Below are 20,851 nucleotides of genomic sequence, written 5' to 3'. Positions count from 1 at the left end.
GGCTACTTTAAACCATCTTCCTTCCTAGAGGACTTGTTATCAGAGTAGCCAATCCCAGTTCAAAGGATGGTGTAGAAAAAAATATCCAGTACAGAGTGAAGGGTTTTTGCTAATGACTGCTCTCATAGTAAACAAAAAATACTGTTGCCTTTGTGTTTTCTAGTCATGGTGTATAGTATTTACTGGAAACCATGCTCAGTGTTCAAAGTTAGCTGCGTGTCCAGAACCTGTAATTGGTTACTCTAATTCATCAGGCTATTACATACTTGGCCATCTCTGCCACATAAACTGTAACAATTAAGGAGTAATCTTTTAAGTCCTGGTAACTTGATCCTGGAAAGATTATGCAATTCATTACATCAGCTGAAGTGTTAATTAAGAGAGAAACCAGTTTCTTCTCAATAAAAGTTCCAGGATTTTATTTCAAAAGTTTTCTAGGTAAGCAAGAATGTATGAGCCTCAGGTCCATGTTTTACACCATCAGTGGGACAACTTAACACATGTCACACTTTTCCAGTTCCAAGTATTATCACCATCCAAAGTGACCAATTGTACCTCACTGATGAAACAGTGGCCTGGTTTAGGCATACAAAGATTGACTTTTCTCCTTGGGGGATATGTGGCTGAGTATAAACTGAAGTCATTCATGATTTATCACTCTGCAAATCTGAGGGCATCAGCAAGAATCAGCAAGCATATGCTTTACTGCCATAGTAAGAATGCATGGATAACTGCACTGCTTTTCAAAGAGAGGTTTGTGTAATGCTTTATTCCAGAAGTGAAAGAGTACTGTAGGGAAAACAACATCCCCTTCAAAATTCTGCCGATTCTGGACATGCTCCCTGCCACCCTCAGCACACCAGATATATTAACAAAAATGTAAAGTTGTGTTTCTGCCACCAAACACAATTACTCTCATAAACCGAAAGAGCGGGGTGGTGTGGCTGCATTCAAGGCCTATTATCTTTGGAACACAATTGCTTGGGCTGTTCATGCTAAAGATAATGAGGACAAAGAGCTCAGAACATTCTGAAAGGAACTAATTTTCTGAATGCCATTATGAACATCAGAAAGGCGTGGAAGGCGGTAAAGAAAGTGTATGAATGTAATTTGGAAAAATGTACAAAAAGTGTACGTGAACTCATTTAAAGGTTTCAATAAGGATGAAGTAGTTGCAGAATTAATAACTTTTCAGTCAAATGGATGTGAACATGAAAAGATTGACCAAAATTGAGAGAGCACTTCAAGACTATTTCAGGTTATAGAGTCATTTACAAAAAACAAAAAAACCCACTCCAATGGCATCGCCTTCCACCACAATTGAGCCTCGACCCTCTACTTCTCGTAACAGCTCTTTCCTCTAAATCCTACACCCTGTAACACCAGAACTAACAGCCTAAGAAATACAAGATGAAGAGGAGCGAATTAATGATTCTGCTGCTTATTATCCTCCTCTTCCGATTTTCAGTTATACGTAGCCGTCAACAGCCTGACACTGTTCATGCCGACAATAGACTGAATCTTGGTGAAAAACCCCCAAGTAGAGTACACATCAGCTTCTGGTTTCAGTTAGTACTGAATTATCATGAGTCATTCTGCACTGAACCTCAGTACCAGCCGAAATTAATAATTATACCATATACGTGGGTATAAAGTATACTGTATAATGTAGGCTATATGTATGGATTGTACTGTATACCAGTGTAGGCTATGATAATTTAGACATTCTTTATTTATCTATGTATTTTTTTCAAGTAACAATAGGGTCATTGTAATGTTACCCCATTGTAACTAGGGGCATATCTGTACTGAATTCTTGAACGTGATAAAGTTGAGAGAGAAGAAATGAATATCAAATTAAGTGACCTCTTCCCGAGCGTAAAATAAGCTTCCAGGGGTATGGTTTTGTTGGAAAACTAGCCCATCTACATCTGGTTGATTCCTGGATTACAGTAGCTCATGTTCCAGTGATAAATTTTAAATAGAGGTGGTTCAGCTTGGTACTGTGGTCACAAAGGATTTCCCTGGTTTGATGAGTGCCAGTTTTTTTTGTTTTTTTCATTTGCTGAGTGTGGTCCATTGTAATATACTCACTAGAGATTCCAGGAGCAACAAACTCCAGAACTGGTTATGAGCCCACAAAATGACACCCCCAAAAAATATAGGTCTGCCTCATGTGACTAAGTTACCTGTTGTAATCTGGACAATTTACAGTAAATGGAATGCACTAACCTACTTTCTACTGAATATTTCCCATGAATGACTGAAATAGGCTGAATATTTTTCTTTATTCTTACTGCTTCAAGAATGTGTGTGGGTAAAATAAGCAATTATCCATCATCTGTCCCTTTTTGCCATCACTTTGGCTCTACTAGTGAGTATAAGGTTTATATATTCTACAGTATTCATCATCGGACAAGACCATATGAAGGTTCATTCACAAACATTCAGTCAAACTAACCTCTTTGGCTGATGGGTTTTTCATATGCTCTTCAACCCAGGACTTCCACCCTTTCTTCACATCTTCATCCTTATCTGTAGAAACCATAATCACAATAGAGTTAAATAACATTAAAAAGAATTTAAACCTATATAATGTATATACGTACATACATTTATACTTTTCACCTCTGACTAGATTAGGTTAATAACCAAATGTCAAATCACTGGTTAAAAAGGGGGAAACAGCAATTACAGGAAGTTCTTACTCAGAAATTGACATTAATTTTAGTTAAAATTTTTTGGGTAAGGCCTTTACCAGACTTACTGGTTAACCAACCATACAATAGGCTACTGGTAGATAAAAATTGAAAATAAGAAAGAGCAAAAGTGACACATTCCTTACCGAGTTTCATCAGATGGAAAAGGTTTTTAATTAAAAAAAATAGAAAAAATATATCCTAGTAATATTTTCATACTTACAATCATGTAGCAATAGCAATAAAGGAAAAAGAAAAAATACAGCAGAAGAAACTTGATTATAATAATAACAAAAGAATGAAAAGACTGAAAATTTGTAAATATGACAAACTCTGACTACCCTGGGAAATGATGCAAACAAGCTAGTGTGATAGCTGAAAATTAACACTATCGTATATTCATTCAGCTTAACTGTCATAAGACTAGCATCATTTTGTGCCAAAAAAATGGCACTGTTCTGTAACCAGTTTGTTAAGCTAACCAAATACTAATACTACACAGACCTTGGATAAGAGGTTAAAAGGTAATGAATGTCAAGTAAAAGTGAACTGGGACAAAAGGAAATCTGCAATAACTACTTAATACGATCTACTACTACTAAATCAGTTTAGATAATTACATTTATATTTGTGAGACTCCAACAGCTATCTGAAACCTACTGTAGTGGCTTATATAAAAGCAGATTACTATTACTTCTAGGGAGTATTTGAACCAACCCATTGTTGAAATACTTCACTCTTATAGGGATGGTAGTTTTGAAAAACCCAGATGCTGTACATGGATGAAGACAGGCAAGGTCATTGACAAGCACTTGATAGATCTAGTTGACAAAAAGAAACTTTTGTGAGAGATCTTTCCTCTTCAAAGCACTTTTTCCCCTATTTCAAATAGCATCTTTGCTCAGTGCAAAATGCTTGTAACTGGCGTGAACAACTCCAATAAAGTGAGAAAGTAGGCACATTACACCATTTTATTAACTGAACTAAACACCTTGTCACATGCACTACATTACCTCTTATTGCAGACGCCAACTTCTGAATAAGTTTACTTCTTTCTCTTCGATAATACATCTCTAACTTGTTCAGTTTTAATGACTGGTGTAGCAGATTCTGAGCTACCTCTGATGCCTAAAAATTGAAAGAAATGAGATTGCATCATTGATCCTATATATACGAGTTTAAATAACCAATAGGCAGCCCGCGGGTTACGGATTCAACTTACATCGTTCCGATCTTGCGCCGTTTTTTCAATATATATTCATAATAAAATCGGTTCGGTTAAAGCAGATGTTATGAAGTTACATAGTTTCAGTCTTACAGCACCGTAAGCATCTCTCTTTTTCCCTCCCTCTCTCTCTTTTTTTTTTATAAGTTGTTTAGGTAAGGAATTCATAATTTTTTTTTTATAGTTTTTAATACTGTGTCCCCACTTACATCATCTTCAGACTTCTGTCATGCCTCAGGAACGGAACTTGGACGTAACCTGGGGACTGCCTGTATATATTTATTTAACAATAATAAAGTACTACACTATTTATGTAATGTACTTAATATGCAGCTCCCAAACTTACAACTTGTACAGCATTAAGATTTTCTATAACTCTAAGAACCAATATTCCTATTGGACACAGCCTTACAGTACATCTGGATGCTATCAAGAGTGCCTAGTACTGACACTTGAAACTTTACTTCTCTCCATGGATAGAAGATTAAGCAAAAGGGTAAAAAACTGCTCTTGGCTTTGTTCCCTTCAACTACTGTTTCTGAGCATGGAGCATGCTCCTAGTTTGGTACAGAAAAAAAGATACTTTAGTGTTTCTGGGAGTGGATTACTAGATATGGCAGTAATTGTTATTTGTGATAAATGTTAATTACAAGAAACAACCTTAAAAGCCCTAATTCTGTAGGTTTATCAGACTAACCTTCTTCAGAATAAAAGCCTTCGACTGAGCCTTATAACAATTACCAGAAGGATCCTTTTCACAGTGACTAATGGCATTCCCAAGGTTCAGAAACAGAACTCTCAAAGCCCTTCTTCTCATTCTCTCCAGTTCATTGTGGACTAAAGTGCTTCTCTCTTCTGTACCCTCTATATCAACAATTCTCTGTTCCTGTAATAATAAACAAAATCAATGCAATTCAAAATTTAAGAATAATTACTTTAGCACATACATCTAAACATCAACTGAAATAGCTATTTACATACACTATTTACTCAAATACTTTTTAAACATACATATATATACATTCCTTAATATGAATTACTTAGCATTTGTATGTTTTTCAAATACCTAACGCAAATAAAAAGAAAAACATCACAAATAGGTATGGAATGTACGTTTTTGATATTACACACACCTCTTGCTGTCATGAGGTAGTTAGTTCTTTGTGGGATAGAAGGGGGTAATAATTCTTAAACAAATATTTTGCATATGGAGAACCAATGATGGATTGTCACCAGGTACGTATTGGGAGTGGTGATGTTCTAAAAAAAAAATAAATAAACAAATTCCTCTAATCTTTTATCAATAATTGACCAGAGGGTCACAAGCAAGCAATAACTATGGTTAGTCTATGAGGCTTTTTCCTGCTTTCTCCACATTTGAAGACTTCTATAAAATGCTTTCCTGTTGACTCATTATATTTTCTTAATTCATTTTGACTTCTTTTTAATTATCTGATTATAAAAAGGGATATTTAATGCAAATTATTTATTAATTGAATATATATAAAATAACTTTTAATTTTTCTCAAAAACAATATCTTTTCCCTCCTTTATACTCTGTGAAAGCAATTCCTTCAAACTCTTACTAATATCTACAGGCGGCCCGCGGTTAACGGCGCAATCGCTTAGCGGCGAATCAGTTTTACGGCTGTCGCCAAAAATATTCATTAAAAAAATAAGGCATTTTAAGGTATTTTTAAGTCACAACTTTCGGTCAACAGTGCCACTAGCGCCGTTATGTCTAATGAGTTCATACTTTGTAGAAATGCCGTTCAGACCATAAAGGTTATGCAAATTATATTAACAAGTTTTATGGAGAGTTATTAAATAGGTACAGGCAGTCCCCAGGTTACGATGGGGGTTCCATTCTTGAGACGCATTGTAAGCCGAAAATCGTCGTAAGCCGGAACTTTTATGAAAAATCCTAAGAAAACCTTACTTTTAATGCTTTGGGTGCATTGAAAACTATGTAAACCACTATTGTTGCATTTTTCATCACAAAACCTTCAAATATTGATTATTTTGCATTTTTGGTGTCATTTTTCATCTGCCAGATCAGCGTTGTAGGCCGTAACCGGGGAAATAATGTCTGATGAATATAATTGAGAAGCGCCTTAACCTCGGAAGGATGTGTCAATTTATAAATGTTCATGTTTTTCTGCTTAAAATGTGTATGAAAATGTATTATGTATGGGGTACTTTTATTTCTGCACAGAAATTACAAAGGCAGCTTTTCAAACTGCCCTTCACGTTATCAAATATGATGTTTTTTTTTTCATGTTCATTCTTGTAAGGCCGCCTGCCGCTCTTCCGAAAATATAAAGTTAAAAAAAATGCAAGTTTAGCGATTGATGTGTCGATTTTATAAACTTTCATGCTATAAAGTTTAAAATGTGCATGAAAATATATTACGTATAGGGTATTTTTATTTTTGTATATAAATTTGATACAAATTAAGGCCGGTTTTGTAACTACCCTCCACATTGTCAGAGGATGTTTTTTCATGTTTGTTATTGTCCGCCACTGTTCCGAAAAATGCATGGTTATTTTATTAATTACGCATCTTTTCCATAAATCATTTAAAAAGTTATACATTACTTCACTGTATCCAAGAATATTGTATGTATTCTCATATTATTGTATTACAAAATACTACGGCAAATCTAAGCCAGTATTCCATGGAGTGGCCAATGTTTTGGTTTGAAATCAGCTGATGGCGAATACAAGTTAGTTTCGCCATATTTAACGCAATTCTGAGCGAATTTGCTTGCTTCTAGTTAGCATAAACGAACATCTGGTCTCAAATTTCGAAAGGTGTGCAGCGGCCGTATGCTTTAAAATCGCTTAGCGTCGCAAATCACTTAGCATCAGCAGCCAGGAATGAACCCACTGCTGCTAACCGAGGGCCGCCTGTACAACAAATAACCAAAAATCCCTCTTATTCAGTTTTGGACAGATTAAAAGAGAGACTTGATAGATAACAGGACCACATACAATCACTACAATGTAAAAATAAAGAGCTAAGGCTAAACAAAAAGTTGCAAGAACTTTTAAATAAGCAATCATCAGAGTTGTGAAATCAAGTTTTTGACAGGTTAATAGTGTGTTTATAAAATAAGTTTCAATTTAATGTTTTAATATTTCTGTGAGGCTGCTTACTCAGGAGGCAAAAAAATAAATATACTGTTTGGAAGAATTAAAACAATATGTACTATGCATTTCTAATAGTGATGTGTGTGTGTTATTTATTTATTTATTTTTTTGGAGCATTTGTTTTCCTTTAACTGAAGAAATATTAAAGATAAAGCCACATATGATGATGAATTGTTTTTAAATTCAGTTCACTAGTTAGACTTTGTGCCATAACCCCCAAAAACTGGTGTCCCTGGATGTAATGTTGGCATGAGCTGAAGCACTATTTTTGGATGGAAAGCTTCCCTAAAATGAAACCTGACAATGAATAAACTTCATTGAAGGAGAAATATAAATGGCATAAATACTGCATACATAAAAGTGTTCAGTACCTTTGCATTCATTTATTTCATTTCTGCCTTTTTATCACTTTCTGGTTGATGAAATACAGATAAAAGTCTATAGTGCATTTTGGGTATAAGAGTAAAATGCTCTTGAAGTTGCATCCACTCATCTCAAGTTTAATTACATTGAGCTCAATTTCCACACAAAGTAATTCAAAATATAATGTAGTTGTTCAGCCATATACATCAAAAAGTGAAAGTGACAAACTTGTTGTTTTACATTTTAACACTTTTGATATAGCAATTCAATATTCAATGATACATTATTACTACGGTGAAAATGGCATGCCTATGATATATAAATTAAATATTTTTTTACATAAATGGTTTTCTAATATCTGAAAATGACAAATTTTGGATCTATTTGTATTTTTCCATAGCTAACAAACCTAAGGTCTTAACAATAGGTTGAATTTGAATCTTCTGGTGCCAGCTAGAAACCGATTAAAAACAATCAAAGCAAAGAATCTGCGGCATCTGGCATCTAAAGCATAGAAGAGGTGGAGGTGGTCACCAACCACACTTCGTCATGATGCATTGTCTTTCTTCCAACCCAAGACTACTAGAAGGGCAGCTAGTGTTGGGCAGTTAACATTAAGACTCTCAGGTTTGTTGCAATTGTTAGCGAAGAAGTTTGTTACTATTGTTAGCTTTGAAAATTACAAATTCATTAAAAACTTTTCATTTGTTCATATGCGGAACAAACCTTTGGTCTTAACAATAGGATAGACATACTTAGAGGGAGGTAAGAGAATCCTGAACCAACTGGAGGTTCGGCACACCCGACCACTCTTCCCAGAAGTGAGTTTGAAAGTAGTGGGTCAAAGCCTGTGAGAGGTTAGATATGTAGGTATCTAAAACTAGTCTACTGGGAGTAAATACAATGAGACATGTCCTGCCAGGGGCACTGGATAGCTACACAACTTGTTGGGCATCCACCATCGGACCCAAAGAAAAAAAGTGTCCAAGGGCCTGTGGGTACTATTCTTCAGGTAAAAGGAAGAAAAAGTGGTCAGCCGACGCCAGGAACCAGCCTTCAAAATCCTATGATCAGACAAGTTCTTCTTAAAAACCAGAGACGAACTTATTCCTCTGATGTCATGTGCTCTTGCAAGCAGAGTATTGGTGAGAGAACTTGAAGGTGAGGTGTAGGCTGGCTAATCCCCTCATGAAGCAAAATGAAATGGTATTCTTGGACACTTCTTTCTTGGCTTGGCCTGTGCTAACAAAAAGTCTATGGCACCTAGGTCTTGAGTGGCGAGTCCTTTTTAGATACCAATGCAGTGCTCTGATGGGATAAAGCAATAACTCCTGAGGATAGTTGTTTTTGTTTGTAAGGTGCTTTTACGTTGCATGTCAACAAATTCCTTCAGGGAAGGAGCGGAAAAGGAGACAAATCTGTCATTGTGAACCGAGGGATTTTAAGTCTTAGCTATGATTTCTGGGACAAATTCGAAAGCTATAGACCCCCAACCCCTGGTGTGTTCTATGTCATGATCTAGGCAACAGAGCTCTCCCACTCTCTTTGACGAAGCCAAGGCCAGGAAGAAAATTTGTCAAAGTCAGTTCCCTGTCTGACGACTGACGTTGTGGTTCGAACAAAGCCTGAGTTCTCTAGGTGAACAAGACTGTTCATAGCTCTTGAACAACATACAGATCTTCTAGGGTCAAGTGATGTCTGCGCCTTTCAGATGCAGAACCAATCCCAAGGAAGCCCTGTAGCCTTTGGTAGCAGACACAGAAAGATGCTTCTCAGTTCTGAGAAAGATCAGAAAGTCTACTAACTGCTGAATAGAAGTTTCAAGAGGAGAGAAACCCCAGCGATGAAAAATTCTCAGAAGACGGACCACTTGCCCTGGAACACGGCTGACAAAGACCATCTGAGGTAGCTGGTCTTCTGAATCACTGCTTTGCGACAAAAGCCTCTCGCTCATATGAGATACTGGACAGTCTCCAGCAGTGAAGAGATAGGGACCCTACCGACTGGTGGTGCCTCTCTACTGAGGTTGGGAGAGAAGATGTGCCAAGGGGGAATTTTTCTCGGAACCGTTGACAGAAGAGACAGAAGATCTGGTAACTACTCTGCTTGGAGCCACAAAGGAGCTACCAGGGTCAGTCTGAGATTCCTGGAACTCATCACTCTGTTCACGACATAACAGATCATGCAGAATGGCGGGAAGATGTACACTTCTACATTGTTCCAAGGATGCTGAAAGGCATCCTCCGCCACAGCGAACAGATCAGGGACCACCTAACAGTAGATCTATAGCTTCTGTTGAAGCTTGTCACCAAGAGGTCTAACATGGGTTTTCCCCCTAGGTGAAATAGCTTGTCCGTTTTGTCCTGATGCAGAGACCACTCTTTACCTAGAACATGACTCCAACAACTTAGCTTGTCAGCTACCACATTCCTATTCCCCAGAATGTAGCTGGCCATGAGCTTTGCTGAGTTGTCGATCGCCCATTGGTGAAATTCGACTGTCAAGGAGTGAATTTGGCAAGAAACCAAGCCGCTTCTTCCCCCCAGCAACTCCCAATGCTTCCAAAGACAAATCAATGGAAGAAAAGGAAGGCGAAAATGTAGAAGGAAAAAGTCTAGAAGAAGGGGAAGCAAAAGCACCCACTTGAGGTCAGTCAAGGTGGAAGCTAGGATGCGAGAGTACGGGAACCCTCGAAGGTGGTCAAGGGACAAGCGCTGACATGCCCTCGATTTCTTAGATGCGATGAAGGAATCCATAATAAATCCAAAATACACACAGACACCCAAAAATACCCCCCAAAAAAAAGAAGGAAGGAACCGTGGACTATCTAAAAACTGGCTTGGGAGAGATCAAAACCTTACATCCACTCTCCAAGGCAGCTGAAGAAAGACCAAAGGTGTCACAGGGTTTAAGCGTGGTCGGTAACAACTTTCCACCTCTTCTACACTTTAGATACCAGATGCCATAGATTCCTTGCATATACAATCTTTGATTGATTTTAACCGGCTTCCAGCTGGCGCCAGAAGATTTATTGTATTGTTAAGACCAACGGTTAGTTCCACATATGAACAACTGCATATTGCTTTTGTGGTCCTCCATAGTTATACCTCTGAGAACCCAGCAATATTTATGTAGAATAAGCATATGGATACACAAGGGTTCCCTTAGGGATCTTAAAGTCAATTTCTGTAGTCTAGCAACGGCCAAATATCAAAGTTCCCAGAATAAAGAAGTCAGACCAGTACATTCCTAACACTGGCAGGCAAATATACACAAAGCTACGATAAATTTTTGAAGGATCATTCTAATCTTTGGGTACAAGAACGTACTGTGTACGCAAACAATAGTAGTCACTGCAGCAAATGAAAGAATGAAATCATCTATAATTGATATTTAAATAGAAAACTGTCCTTGAAATTCTTAGTATATCATACCCTTCTCTGAAGTTTTTGTACTGAGGGTCCTAGCCAACTTGACTTTTGTTTCTGACTGGTTCCCACCCCTGAGGGTCCTGGATGACTATCATCCACTGTCGTATGGGAATCTGGTACATCTGTTGCTTTAACTTGGGCCAACTGAAGAGGAACACGCTGGCGGGTGTCAACGTCCTTTGGTTTAGCAGGGAAAAGTGTACTGCTTTTTCTCATCTATAATATAAAAAGATAAATAAAATAAAAAGAATGAAAGCAAATAAGCAAACAAACATAAGATTCACACTTGTATCCTAACAATCAACTTACTAAGGTTTTCATGGCACAAACATAACATTACTTATGCAAACTCATTTTGTTTGGCACAAAACAAAAAACTTGTTGATACTGACTAAAGATAGGTCATATTAAGCAAAAAAAATCATACCTGAGATACTGCTTCTTTGCCTTTCTTCCGAGAAAGAGGGCATGGTCGATCAAATCCACTTTCTGAAATGAAAATAAGAGGCTAATAAACAGTATCATTTGTATTACTTTTACGTAATCTTTAATAAAAATACAAGTACTCTGAAGACCAAACTCAAGGACAAGTAAAATTTGAAAAAACCCAACTCAAGAGTAAAAAGAAAAAAAGAAAAAATAAAGAAAAATTATATATGTTAAAGACATGCAACATCATTTACATCATTAAGTTTCTTCAATGTTCAACATAAAATAAGACATACCTTTCCTTTTCTTGAAACCCTGCTTATTATCAGAGGCACAAAATGTTAGTCTGTCAACAGCTGTAGCAAAGGAAGGAGCAGGAATTTGTGGAGGAACATCAGAGCAGGGAGGTAGCACAGGCATATCAAGTACATTCTCTACACCATGGTTACTTGACATCATTGGTTTCTCTAAAGAAATGGAGGGCAATTTTAAAGTTCACCAGTTCATGTAATATTAAAAACAGAAAAAGGTTGGATGTTGTTTAGAGTTAATTCAACCCAAGTACTACAGCAAATAATTCATTTCAAAGTAAATGATAGTCAGCAAACTACAATGAGGTTATAGGAAGACTGACAACACTGTCAGGTCATTTATGACAATTATTCTTTTAAAGTAGATTAAGCAACCAACTAAGACACTCATAGACTCATATGGCAGGATAAATACGTTAGTATTTTTATACAAAAAGTTGGAAAAGGAGCACCAAGCTGAAGATGGACACCCAGGAATAAACATGAGACTATCAATATTCAGATCTTGAACCTTAATTCATATGGAACAAGCCCACAGGGATCATGGACTTGAAGTTAAAAAAATATGGAGTTCATTTGACTGAGCCTTGAACATTTGAGTAAGGTACTAGACAACTTTTCTTCGGTAATGAGTAGCAGCCAGAAGGTAACACTCACAATGAAAAGAATAGTTTTCAGAAATGAAAAAAAATAAACTAAGCAAGTAATAAATAAATAGATAAAAATGAAAGTAAATTAAAATACAGGGAGAACTTTTGGGGTTGTAATACATTGCATCTTCAATTAAACTTTTGTAGTTTTGACTGCACAACATCCTTAGAGAGACTGTTTACTTCTGGAACTGAGAAGTTCAACACTGAGGCACATTTACTGTACATTAGTGCTGCTCTGCTCTTCAGCAAATCTGGTTGCTCTCAGCAGGGATCAATTGTGAATGTGAAAGATTTCTGTTAAAATAAAACATGAAAAATTGACAAACAAGATCAACTATCTTATTCAAAGTCGGAACTGCTGATGTTAAGACATAAAAGCCTACTACCAAGAACCGCTCCCCTAGGTGGCGACTTTACTACATCCAAAAGTGTACTTCTATACAATAGAAATAGAATCGGACCAAGAACTCTAGCCTGTGGAAATCCAGACTTAACCCTTAAACGCCGACTGGACGTATTTTACGTCGACATGTTTTGTCTCTCGGGTGCCGACTGGACGTATTTTACGTCGACATACAAAAGTTTTTTAAAAATTCGCGGAAAAATACTTTTAGGGCTACCAGCCGAAAACTCTTGAATCACGCGCCTTGGGGATGCTGGGAGTTCACGGCTCAAGTGTTGTTTTGTTTACAATCGTTACGCAGTGGCGCGCAAGCGCGAATTTCTTTCTTGCCGCACTAAAAAGTATCTGTGACACATCTCGGAAATTATTTCGTCACTTTGACATAATTTTTGTACCATTTTAAATTAGCCGTTACATGGAGTATTATATATGAAACTGTGTGCATTTTTATGTAGAATACAACAAAAAAAATACTCATGATCGTAGCTTTTATCAGTTTTGAGATATTTTCATATAAATAACGATAAGTGCCAAATTTCAACCCTTCGGTCAACTTTGACTCTACCGAAATGGTCAAAAAAACGCAATTGTAAGCTAAAAACTCTTATATATTAGTAATATTCAATCATTTACCTTAATTTTGCAACTAATTGGAAGTCTCTAGCACAATATTTCGATTTATAGTGAATTTATGAAAAAACTTTTTCCTTACGTCCGCGCGGTAACTCTTCCGAAAAAAATCATACATGCGATTGTGGTAATGTTTGCACCATTTTAAATTAGCCGTTACATAAAGTTTTATATATGAAAATGTGCACAATTTCATGCACAATACAACTAAAAAGAAACCCATGGTTGTAGCTTTTATCAATTTTGAAATATTTTCATATATAAAATGATAAGTGACAAATTTTCAACCTTCGGTCAACTTTGACTCTACCGAAATTGTCGAAAAACGCAATTTTAAGATAAACGCTCATATTCTAGTAATATTCAAGCATTTACCTTCATTTTGCAATAAATTGGAAGTCTCTAGCACAATATTTCTATTTATGGTGAATTTATGAAAAAAATAACATTTTCTTTATGTCCGCGCGGTAACTCTTCCGAAAAAATCATATGTGCGATTGTGGTAATGTTTGCACCATTTTAAAATACCAAATTTGTAACTAATTTGTATTTTTCATAACTAACAAACCTGAGGTCTTAACATTAGGATTTACTAGCGCCAAGCTGGAAACCGGTAGAATTAAAAATTACACTTGTGAGATCCAGGGACTAATGGCATCTATACCAGGTCACAGGGCATGTATACCCAGAATGCCCACGGCTACCTGTGACCCATCAGTTATATTTCTAACCCAGTTTAGACTGCTAGAGGGGTGGTTCGAGGTGGGCCTTTAACTGTTAAGACCTCAGGTTTGTTAGTTATGAAAAATACAAATTAGTTACAAATTTGGTATTTGTTCATACACGAAACAAACCTTCGGTCTTAACATTAGGATAGACTTACTATTGGAGGGAGGTAAGTCTCTACAACTGACTGGAAGTTTGCCCCCTTATCCATTTCCGAATATATAGGGAAATTCTAGAGAATGGACAATGAACCTAGGACCAAAGATATAAGCGGATCTATTGGTTTCCTCCCACTGGGTGTAGATACCATTCTACTGTTTACTCTTGTCCCTTGCGACTGGATCCACCTTCACCCCTCTTTCCTTATTATCCAGAGGGGTGTGTTGCTACTGAAAAGTATATCATCAGCTAAGATAGCTTCACAGTATGGCTGACCATCTCACCTGCATCTAGTCCGTTCCAGCACATGACGGTACTCTCCTTCATATTGCCCGTAGTTAAAGGAGTAGGAAGAAAGTAGTAAAGAAAAAAGACCAGTCATCCCATTCATTCTACTTTCATACCTTCATCTTAGACTAGACGCAAACTGACCCGCCAGGGGCACTGGATGAACTATATCACTTGTTGGGCCGCCACCACTGGACCAAGGAAAAGGTGTCCAAGGATCTATGGGCAACATCTTTCAAATAAAATGAGGTGAAAGTTGTTTGGCGCTTCCACACGCCAGCTTTCAGAATTTTATCCACAGACATGTTCTTCTTACATGCTAGGGAAGCACTCACACCCCTGATGTCATGAGCTCTAGCTCCCACCTGGCTATCTGACCCTCTGTCTTCTGCAGTATAAGCATTTCTGATTGTCTCCCTTAGCCAAAATGATATTGTATTCTTGGACACTTCCTTCTTGTTCCGTCCTGTACTTACGAACAACCTCTGGCACCCCGGCCTGAGGTGCCTTGTTCTCTTTAAGTACTCCCTTAGTGCCTGACGGGGCACAGGAGCATTTCAGCTTTGTCGTTGTCTACAAAGTCTGCCAAGGAAGGTATGGTAAAGGAGTCGAATCTGCCGTCTACTATTGTTGGATTTTGGGTCTTTGCCACGAATCTGGGACAAACTCACACACCATTGATCTCCAACCTCTCGAGTGCTTTATGAGATATGAGAGGCCATGTAGCTCCCCACCCTTTTGGTTGAAGCCAGGGCCAATAAGAAGACTGTCTTCAGGGTCAGGCTCCTATCCGTGGACTGCCTTAGTGGTTCGTAAGGGGGTTTTGTCAGACTACTCAGTACCTTGGTCAGATCCCAATCTGGGGTTTTTAGCTCCTTTGGTGGGGGGCATGACTGTTCAAAGCTCCTCATCAGCATGGCCAACTCCATGAAGACGATATGTCCACTCCTTTCATTCGTAAGACTGAGGCTAGAGCAGCCCTGTACCCCTTCACTGCAGATACAGACATATGTTTTTCTGTTCTGAGATATATCAGAAAGTCTGCTAACTGCTGAATAGTGGTACCGAGTGGAGACACGTTCCCTCTACGACACCAATCACAGTATGCTGACCACTTCCCTTGGTATACTGTCGCAGATGATTTTCTGATATTACCTGCCATCTGAGTTGCTGCTTTCTGCGAAAACCCTCGCTCTCGGAGGAGATACTTGACAGTCTCCACCCGTGAAGCGATAGGGACTTCACCGACTGGTGGTACCTCTCCACGTGAGGCTGACACAGAAGGTTGCTCCATGGAGGTAACTCTCTTGGCACATCTACTAGGAGTTCCAGTAGGTCTGGAAACCACTCTGCTTTCGGCCATAACGGGGCTACCAGGGTCATCTTGAGGTTCTGAGACCGCATTACCCTGTTCAGAACCTGACGGATTAGACCAAAATGGAGGAAATGCGTACACGTCCAGATTGTCCCAGGGGTGTTGTAGCGCATCTTCTGCTGCTGCCTCTGCGTCCGGGACTACTGAACAATACACTTCCAACTTTTTGTTGTACCTGGTTGCGAATAGGTCTATGATCGGTCCTTCCCACAACATGAGCATCCTGTCCACTACCTGTTGGTGTAGGGACCACTCCGTTCCCAGAATCTGATCCCTGCGGCTCAACTTGTCGGCCACTGTTTCTTTTTCCCGGAATATACCTGGCCTTGATGTCTACCAGGTTCTCTATAGCCCACTGGTGAAGTTGAACTGTCATCACATGTAACTGCGAGAAACTAGGCCTCCTTGCTTGTTTATATAAGCTACTACTGTGGTGTTGTCTGACATCAATACCACCGAGTGTCCCTTTACTCTCTCCCTGAATTCTTGTAGAGCCAGGAAAGCTTGCTTCAACTCCAGCACGTTTATATGGAGTTCTCTGTCCTTGCAACTCCATTTTGCTGACACCATCAACTCCTCCATATGGGCTCCCCAGCCTTCTAGTGATGCATCCGAGAACAGCAAGAGGTCTGGGGAGGATTGTTGAAGGGGGACACCCACTGTCAGATTGTCGTCGTCCACCCACCACAGCAAGTCTTTCCTCACTTCTGCCGACAAGGGAATTTGCTCGTACGGGTGATCTACTGTTGGTGACCAAACTCCTTCATCCTCCATTGTAGGGACCGAAGGTGTAGCCTTCCTTGTGGTACTAGCTTCTCCAGGGAGGTTAGGATTCCCAGCACCACCTGCCACTGTCTTGCTGGCTGTGTCTGCTTTCCCAGAAAGGCATTCACCACTTGTTTGCATTTCTGTACTCTTTGGTCTGTCGGGAATACTTTGGCTTGTGTTGTGTCTATCACCATTCCCAGATATTCCAAACGTTGACTTGGATCCAGCTGCGACTTCTGCTGATTCACCACAATACCTAGGCTGTGACAAAGCTGCAGGAGGGCCGCCCTGTCCCTGAGTAATTTCTCCCTGGACTTTGCTATCACCAGCCAATCGTCCAGATATCTTATCAGCCTGATCCCCTGAGCGTGCGCCCATGCCGACACGAGGGTGAACACTCTTGTAAAAACTTGAGGAGACGTTGTCAATCCGAAGCACAGGACCTTGAACTCGAAAGCTTTCCCTGCAAGACTGAAGCGGAGAAATTTCCTTGAAGACTGATGGACTGGTATCTGAAAGTATGCGTCCTTTAGATCGACTGTCAGCATAAAGTCTCCGATTCTGACTGCTTGTAGAACCGTTTTCGGAGTTTCCATCTTGAAACTGGTTTTCCTTATAAACAGATTCAGCGTTGACAGGTCTATTACTGTCCTCCACTCCCCGTTGGCTTTGGGTACCAGGAAAATCCTGCTGTAGAAGCCTTTTGTCGGACTGCATACTTGTTGCACAGCTCCTTTTTCCATCATCTTCTTCACTTCGTCCTGCAGAATAGTGGCCTTCTGAGATTTGTGGGCATAAGTGACGTGGGGTAATGGTTGATCTGTCAGGGGCGGGGTTACTCGAACGGAATCAAATACCCGATCCTGAGAACATCCACCACCCACTGCTCTGCCCTAGTTCCTGCCACACCTTCCAGTGATTTGCCAGCAACCCCCCACTGGTGTGGCCGAGTGATGGGAGGCGCCCATCCTATCTTCTTGAGCCTCTCCCCCTTCCCCTATTGCCCCTTCCTCTGTTGTTTCTATTGTGAAAGGGCCGATGAGTTATCCTCTTTGGGGAGAGGGTCTTGTGACTCTATTAGGGATGCTATGTCTCACTGGTTTCTTTCGAGACATCTGCTGTTGTCTTCCCTCCAAAGGAATAGTTTGACTGTTAGAGGTTTTCCTAACTGCCTGTTGCACCAACCTATCGTTAGTGTCCATCCTTCTTCTATCTATCGCTTCTTCCAGTATGACCTCTGGCAACAGTAGTTGCGATTCCAAGATATCCCCATTCCTCATTGCTAACAGGGAATCCAAATCCACATTGCGGCTTAGTCTAGCCAATGCTGCATCTCTCCTCATTAGCAGGATATTTGCCCAAACATTGGCACTTACGTTTGTCAGGTACGCAATCGCCTTGGACCCTGACTGTAGTAATCTAATGAACAATGGTTCATCTACTACTTTCCTTGTTGCTTCCGAGGATGCAATTTTCGCCACTGCTGTTGACCAAAGGTCTAACCAGGACGCAGCCTGAAAGACAGAAGCTGTTGCTTCTAACGTGGCAGCCTCTTGGTACGTCATCGAAGGGCACTCCATTTTAACCTGATCCAAGGTTAATCCAGGCCTTAACCTTACAACATTAGGGTTCATTTGTCTAGACAGCAAAGGGACCTTCGGTGTCGTATAATATTTCCTTTGCTTTATCATTGGAGGGGGAATAAATTTAAATGATCTATTAGATCTTAAGGAATTATCCCTCCCTGCAATCTTTGCGTTTACGTGTTGCAAGACCGATTCCGCATGACTCGAACAAGGCAATTCATACGACACCTTGGTATCCTCTTTAGTCCAAACGCCATGTCAATTCCAGGAGGAAGCATACTGGCCGGTGTTTCTGTCTTCTCCGAAAGGCTATTGAATTGACGAATCAAATCAATAACCTCTGCATACGAGGCCAGAAACTCTTGGTTTTCTCCTTCCTCCGGCTCTAGTGTACCACTCTCCGTCACGAGAGATGTTGTCTCGCCTCTATCTTCTGACAGACGGCCCGGAATTCCACGGCCGCCTGCCCCTACGGCCGCGGCCTCTTTGATCTTTGCTGGCCGCTGTTGGCTCGATCCCAGATAGTCAGCAGGGGAACGAGAACGTCTCACTCTTTCTCTGCTCACGGATCTAGAGCGAGAATCTCGTCTAGATCTCCAAGATGAAGGCTCCCTTAAGACAGAGGTAAGTTCGTCTTTATTAGCATTGGCATCGTTTTCGAGCGTCGGCGAGCCCGGCCTCGGCCTTCTATCCAGACGGACACTGCCTTCCACGAACGTATCCGCCGAGGTTGCCAACTCTCTATTTTTTGTACTTTTAATAGGAGCCTTATCGTCCTTCGTACGTATTTTGAACGGCCTTACGGGCGAAACTGGGATCTGCATTCCATCCTCTGCTGCACCTTTCGCCGCCAACGTCGATTTTACCAGAGGTATCGCAGTTTTTGCGATCCGAACTGGCAACTCCGCCTCGGCCGCTAGCTCGCCGGCCGTCACCTCTCTCGCTTGTTCGGACTCTTGCGAACGGCTTCGTCTGGCAACCTTGTGCTTAATAGCCACTGATTTTCCGACCTTCTTGCTGACTTGGAAATGACAGTCTTCGTCCGAAGGAGAGGAAGAATTGATTCTTCTCCTCTTGGCCCGAGGATCCGCTAGGAACTCCCGAATCCTCCTCCAACGCTTGACTGGCGCTCGCCGTGACGTTATCGGACTTAGCGACGACGCCGAACTAGAGGAAGAAGACGAAGAAGGCGAATCACACTTTTTCTTTTTGTCTCTCTTATTCATTCTCTCCTCTATATCCTGTAACTTCTGCATTACAGTTTGCATTGACGGATCAGAAGGCGTATTAGCGTCTGGGTGCAGCGAAAAGGCCGAGAATCGGTCTGTGACGTCATCACGCCTGCCATCTCAGAGTGTGACGTATGTTGTGACGTCATCGCTCTCGTAGGGAGAGACTGAGAGGTTTCTGCTGGTAACCGCACGTTTGCTGCCAAATTACCTCCCACGTTCTGCATCGTTGTAAATACTGAGTGGGATGGAGAAGCAGCGGCATCAATTCCCATAAATTGCAAGCCCGGGGGATGAGGAACATTCAGCGCTGCCGGACCCTGCTGGAACCGTGACGTCATATAATGCGCAAGCAGACCATCCAAGGTTGGTACGCCTGGTAGGCCTAGCGCTGACCACGTACCATCTAACCTATGCGCTTGCGTAGCAGGAGCCTGGAACAAAGATGGCGGATCTCCCCCTCTACTTGCTGGGAACAAAGGAGAGTGCAAATTATTCATAAAATTACCCAAGGCCCCTCCTGACGTTTCCGATACAGAACCGCTAGGAGAGAGAACGAAGGGGTATGAGACAATTCAAAAGCAGGTGGAGAAACATATGGAGCAGCCTGGTTTATTACCGATACAAAAGAAGCCGGTAAGGTTTGGTCATCCAAAGATGGCGTCACCCCCTTTCTTTTGTATTGGCTTTTCCCATAGAACTTCTTCCACTGTTCCACCGACCAACCGCGACAAACAGAACACGGATTAGTAACCGTACATACGTTTTCCCTGCACCTACTACACGTTGGATGAGGATCCGTCGACACCGAGGTTAGGAACCTAGAACAAGGGAAGCCACTGACTCCTGGGCATTTCCTTTGTCTCCTCTTCGAAGCGGTAGACGATCCCGATGTTGAGGCAAAATTCTCCATCATACCACGTATACACTCTTACCACACACTGATCACACTTGGAGAAAGAAAAGGAATGAAAAATAAAAAATGAAATGGATAAAGAACGGGCAAACTGAAAAACCGGCTTTAAATGAGATAGACAGTAACACGTCTTATCTTAAAGGCGGTAGGAAAATAACTGATGGGTCACAGGTAGCCGTGGGCATTCTGGGTATACATGCCCTGTGACCTGGTATAGATGCCATTAGTCCCTGGATCTCACAAGTGTAATTTTAATTCTACCGGTTTCCAGCTTGGCGCTAGTAAATCCTAATGTTAAGACCGAAGGTTTGTTTCGTGTATGAACAATTAGCCGTTACATAAAGTTTTATATATGAAAATGTGTGCAATTTCATGTAGAATACAACAAAAAAAAAAAAATAATTGAAGTTGTAGCTTTTCTCATTTTTGAAATATTTGCATATAAATCAAGATAAATAGAAAAAAGAAAAAAAAACCACGTTCGGTCAACTTTGACACTACCGAAAT

The 20,851-nt window shown here is 40.3% G+C and overlaps 1 protein-coding gene across 5 annotated transcripts in view; it reads right to left on the bottom strand.

Annotated features, from left to right (window-relative positions):
* Positions 1 to 1,169: 1,169 nt before the first annotated feature.
* The window catches only part of LOC135226467 (uncharacterized), a 79,379-nt gene continuing 59,697 nt past the window's right edge, over positions 1,170 to 20,851 (bottom strand). The window contains exons 10-15 of one of the 5 annotated variants that reach the window (XM_064266065.1): positions 11,597 to 11,767; positions 11,299 to 11,360; positions 10,875 to 11,087; positions 4,622 to 4,810; positions 3,713 to 3,827; positions 1,171 to 2,535 (exon numbers count right to left, since the gene is read on the bottom strand). In XM_064266065.1, the coding sequence (XP_064122135.1) occupies positions 2,438 to 2,535; positions 3,713 to 3,827; positions 4,622 to 4,810; positions 10,875 to 11,087; positions 11,299 to 11,360; positions 11,597 to 11,767 (848 nt within the window). In that variant the 3' untranslated portion in view covers positions 1,171 to 2,437. Of the gene's footprint in view, positions 2,536 to 3,712; positions 3,828 to 4,621; positions 4,811 to 10,874; positions 11,088 to 11,298; positions 11,361 to 11,596; positions 11,768 to 20,851 lie in introns of all 5 variants that reach the window. The other 4 variants (XM_064266064.1, XM_064266069.1, XM_064266068.1 and 1 more) reach the window with 4 other exon arrangements.

This window comes from Macrobrachium nipponense, chromosome 14, assembly GCF_015104395.2.
Source record: "Macrobrachium nipponense isolate FS-2020 chromosome 14, ASM1510439v2, whole genome shotgun sequence".
In the NCBI taxonomy this organism is placed as follows: domain Eukaryota; kingdom Metazoa; phylum Arthropoda; class Malacostraca; order Decapoda; family Palaemonidae; genus Macrobrachium; species Macrobrachium nipponense.
Note: the sequence above shows the minus strand (reverse complement) of the source record. Positions and strands in the feature narration are given on the sequence as shown.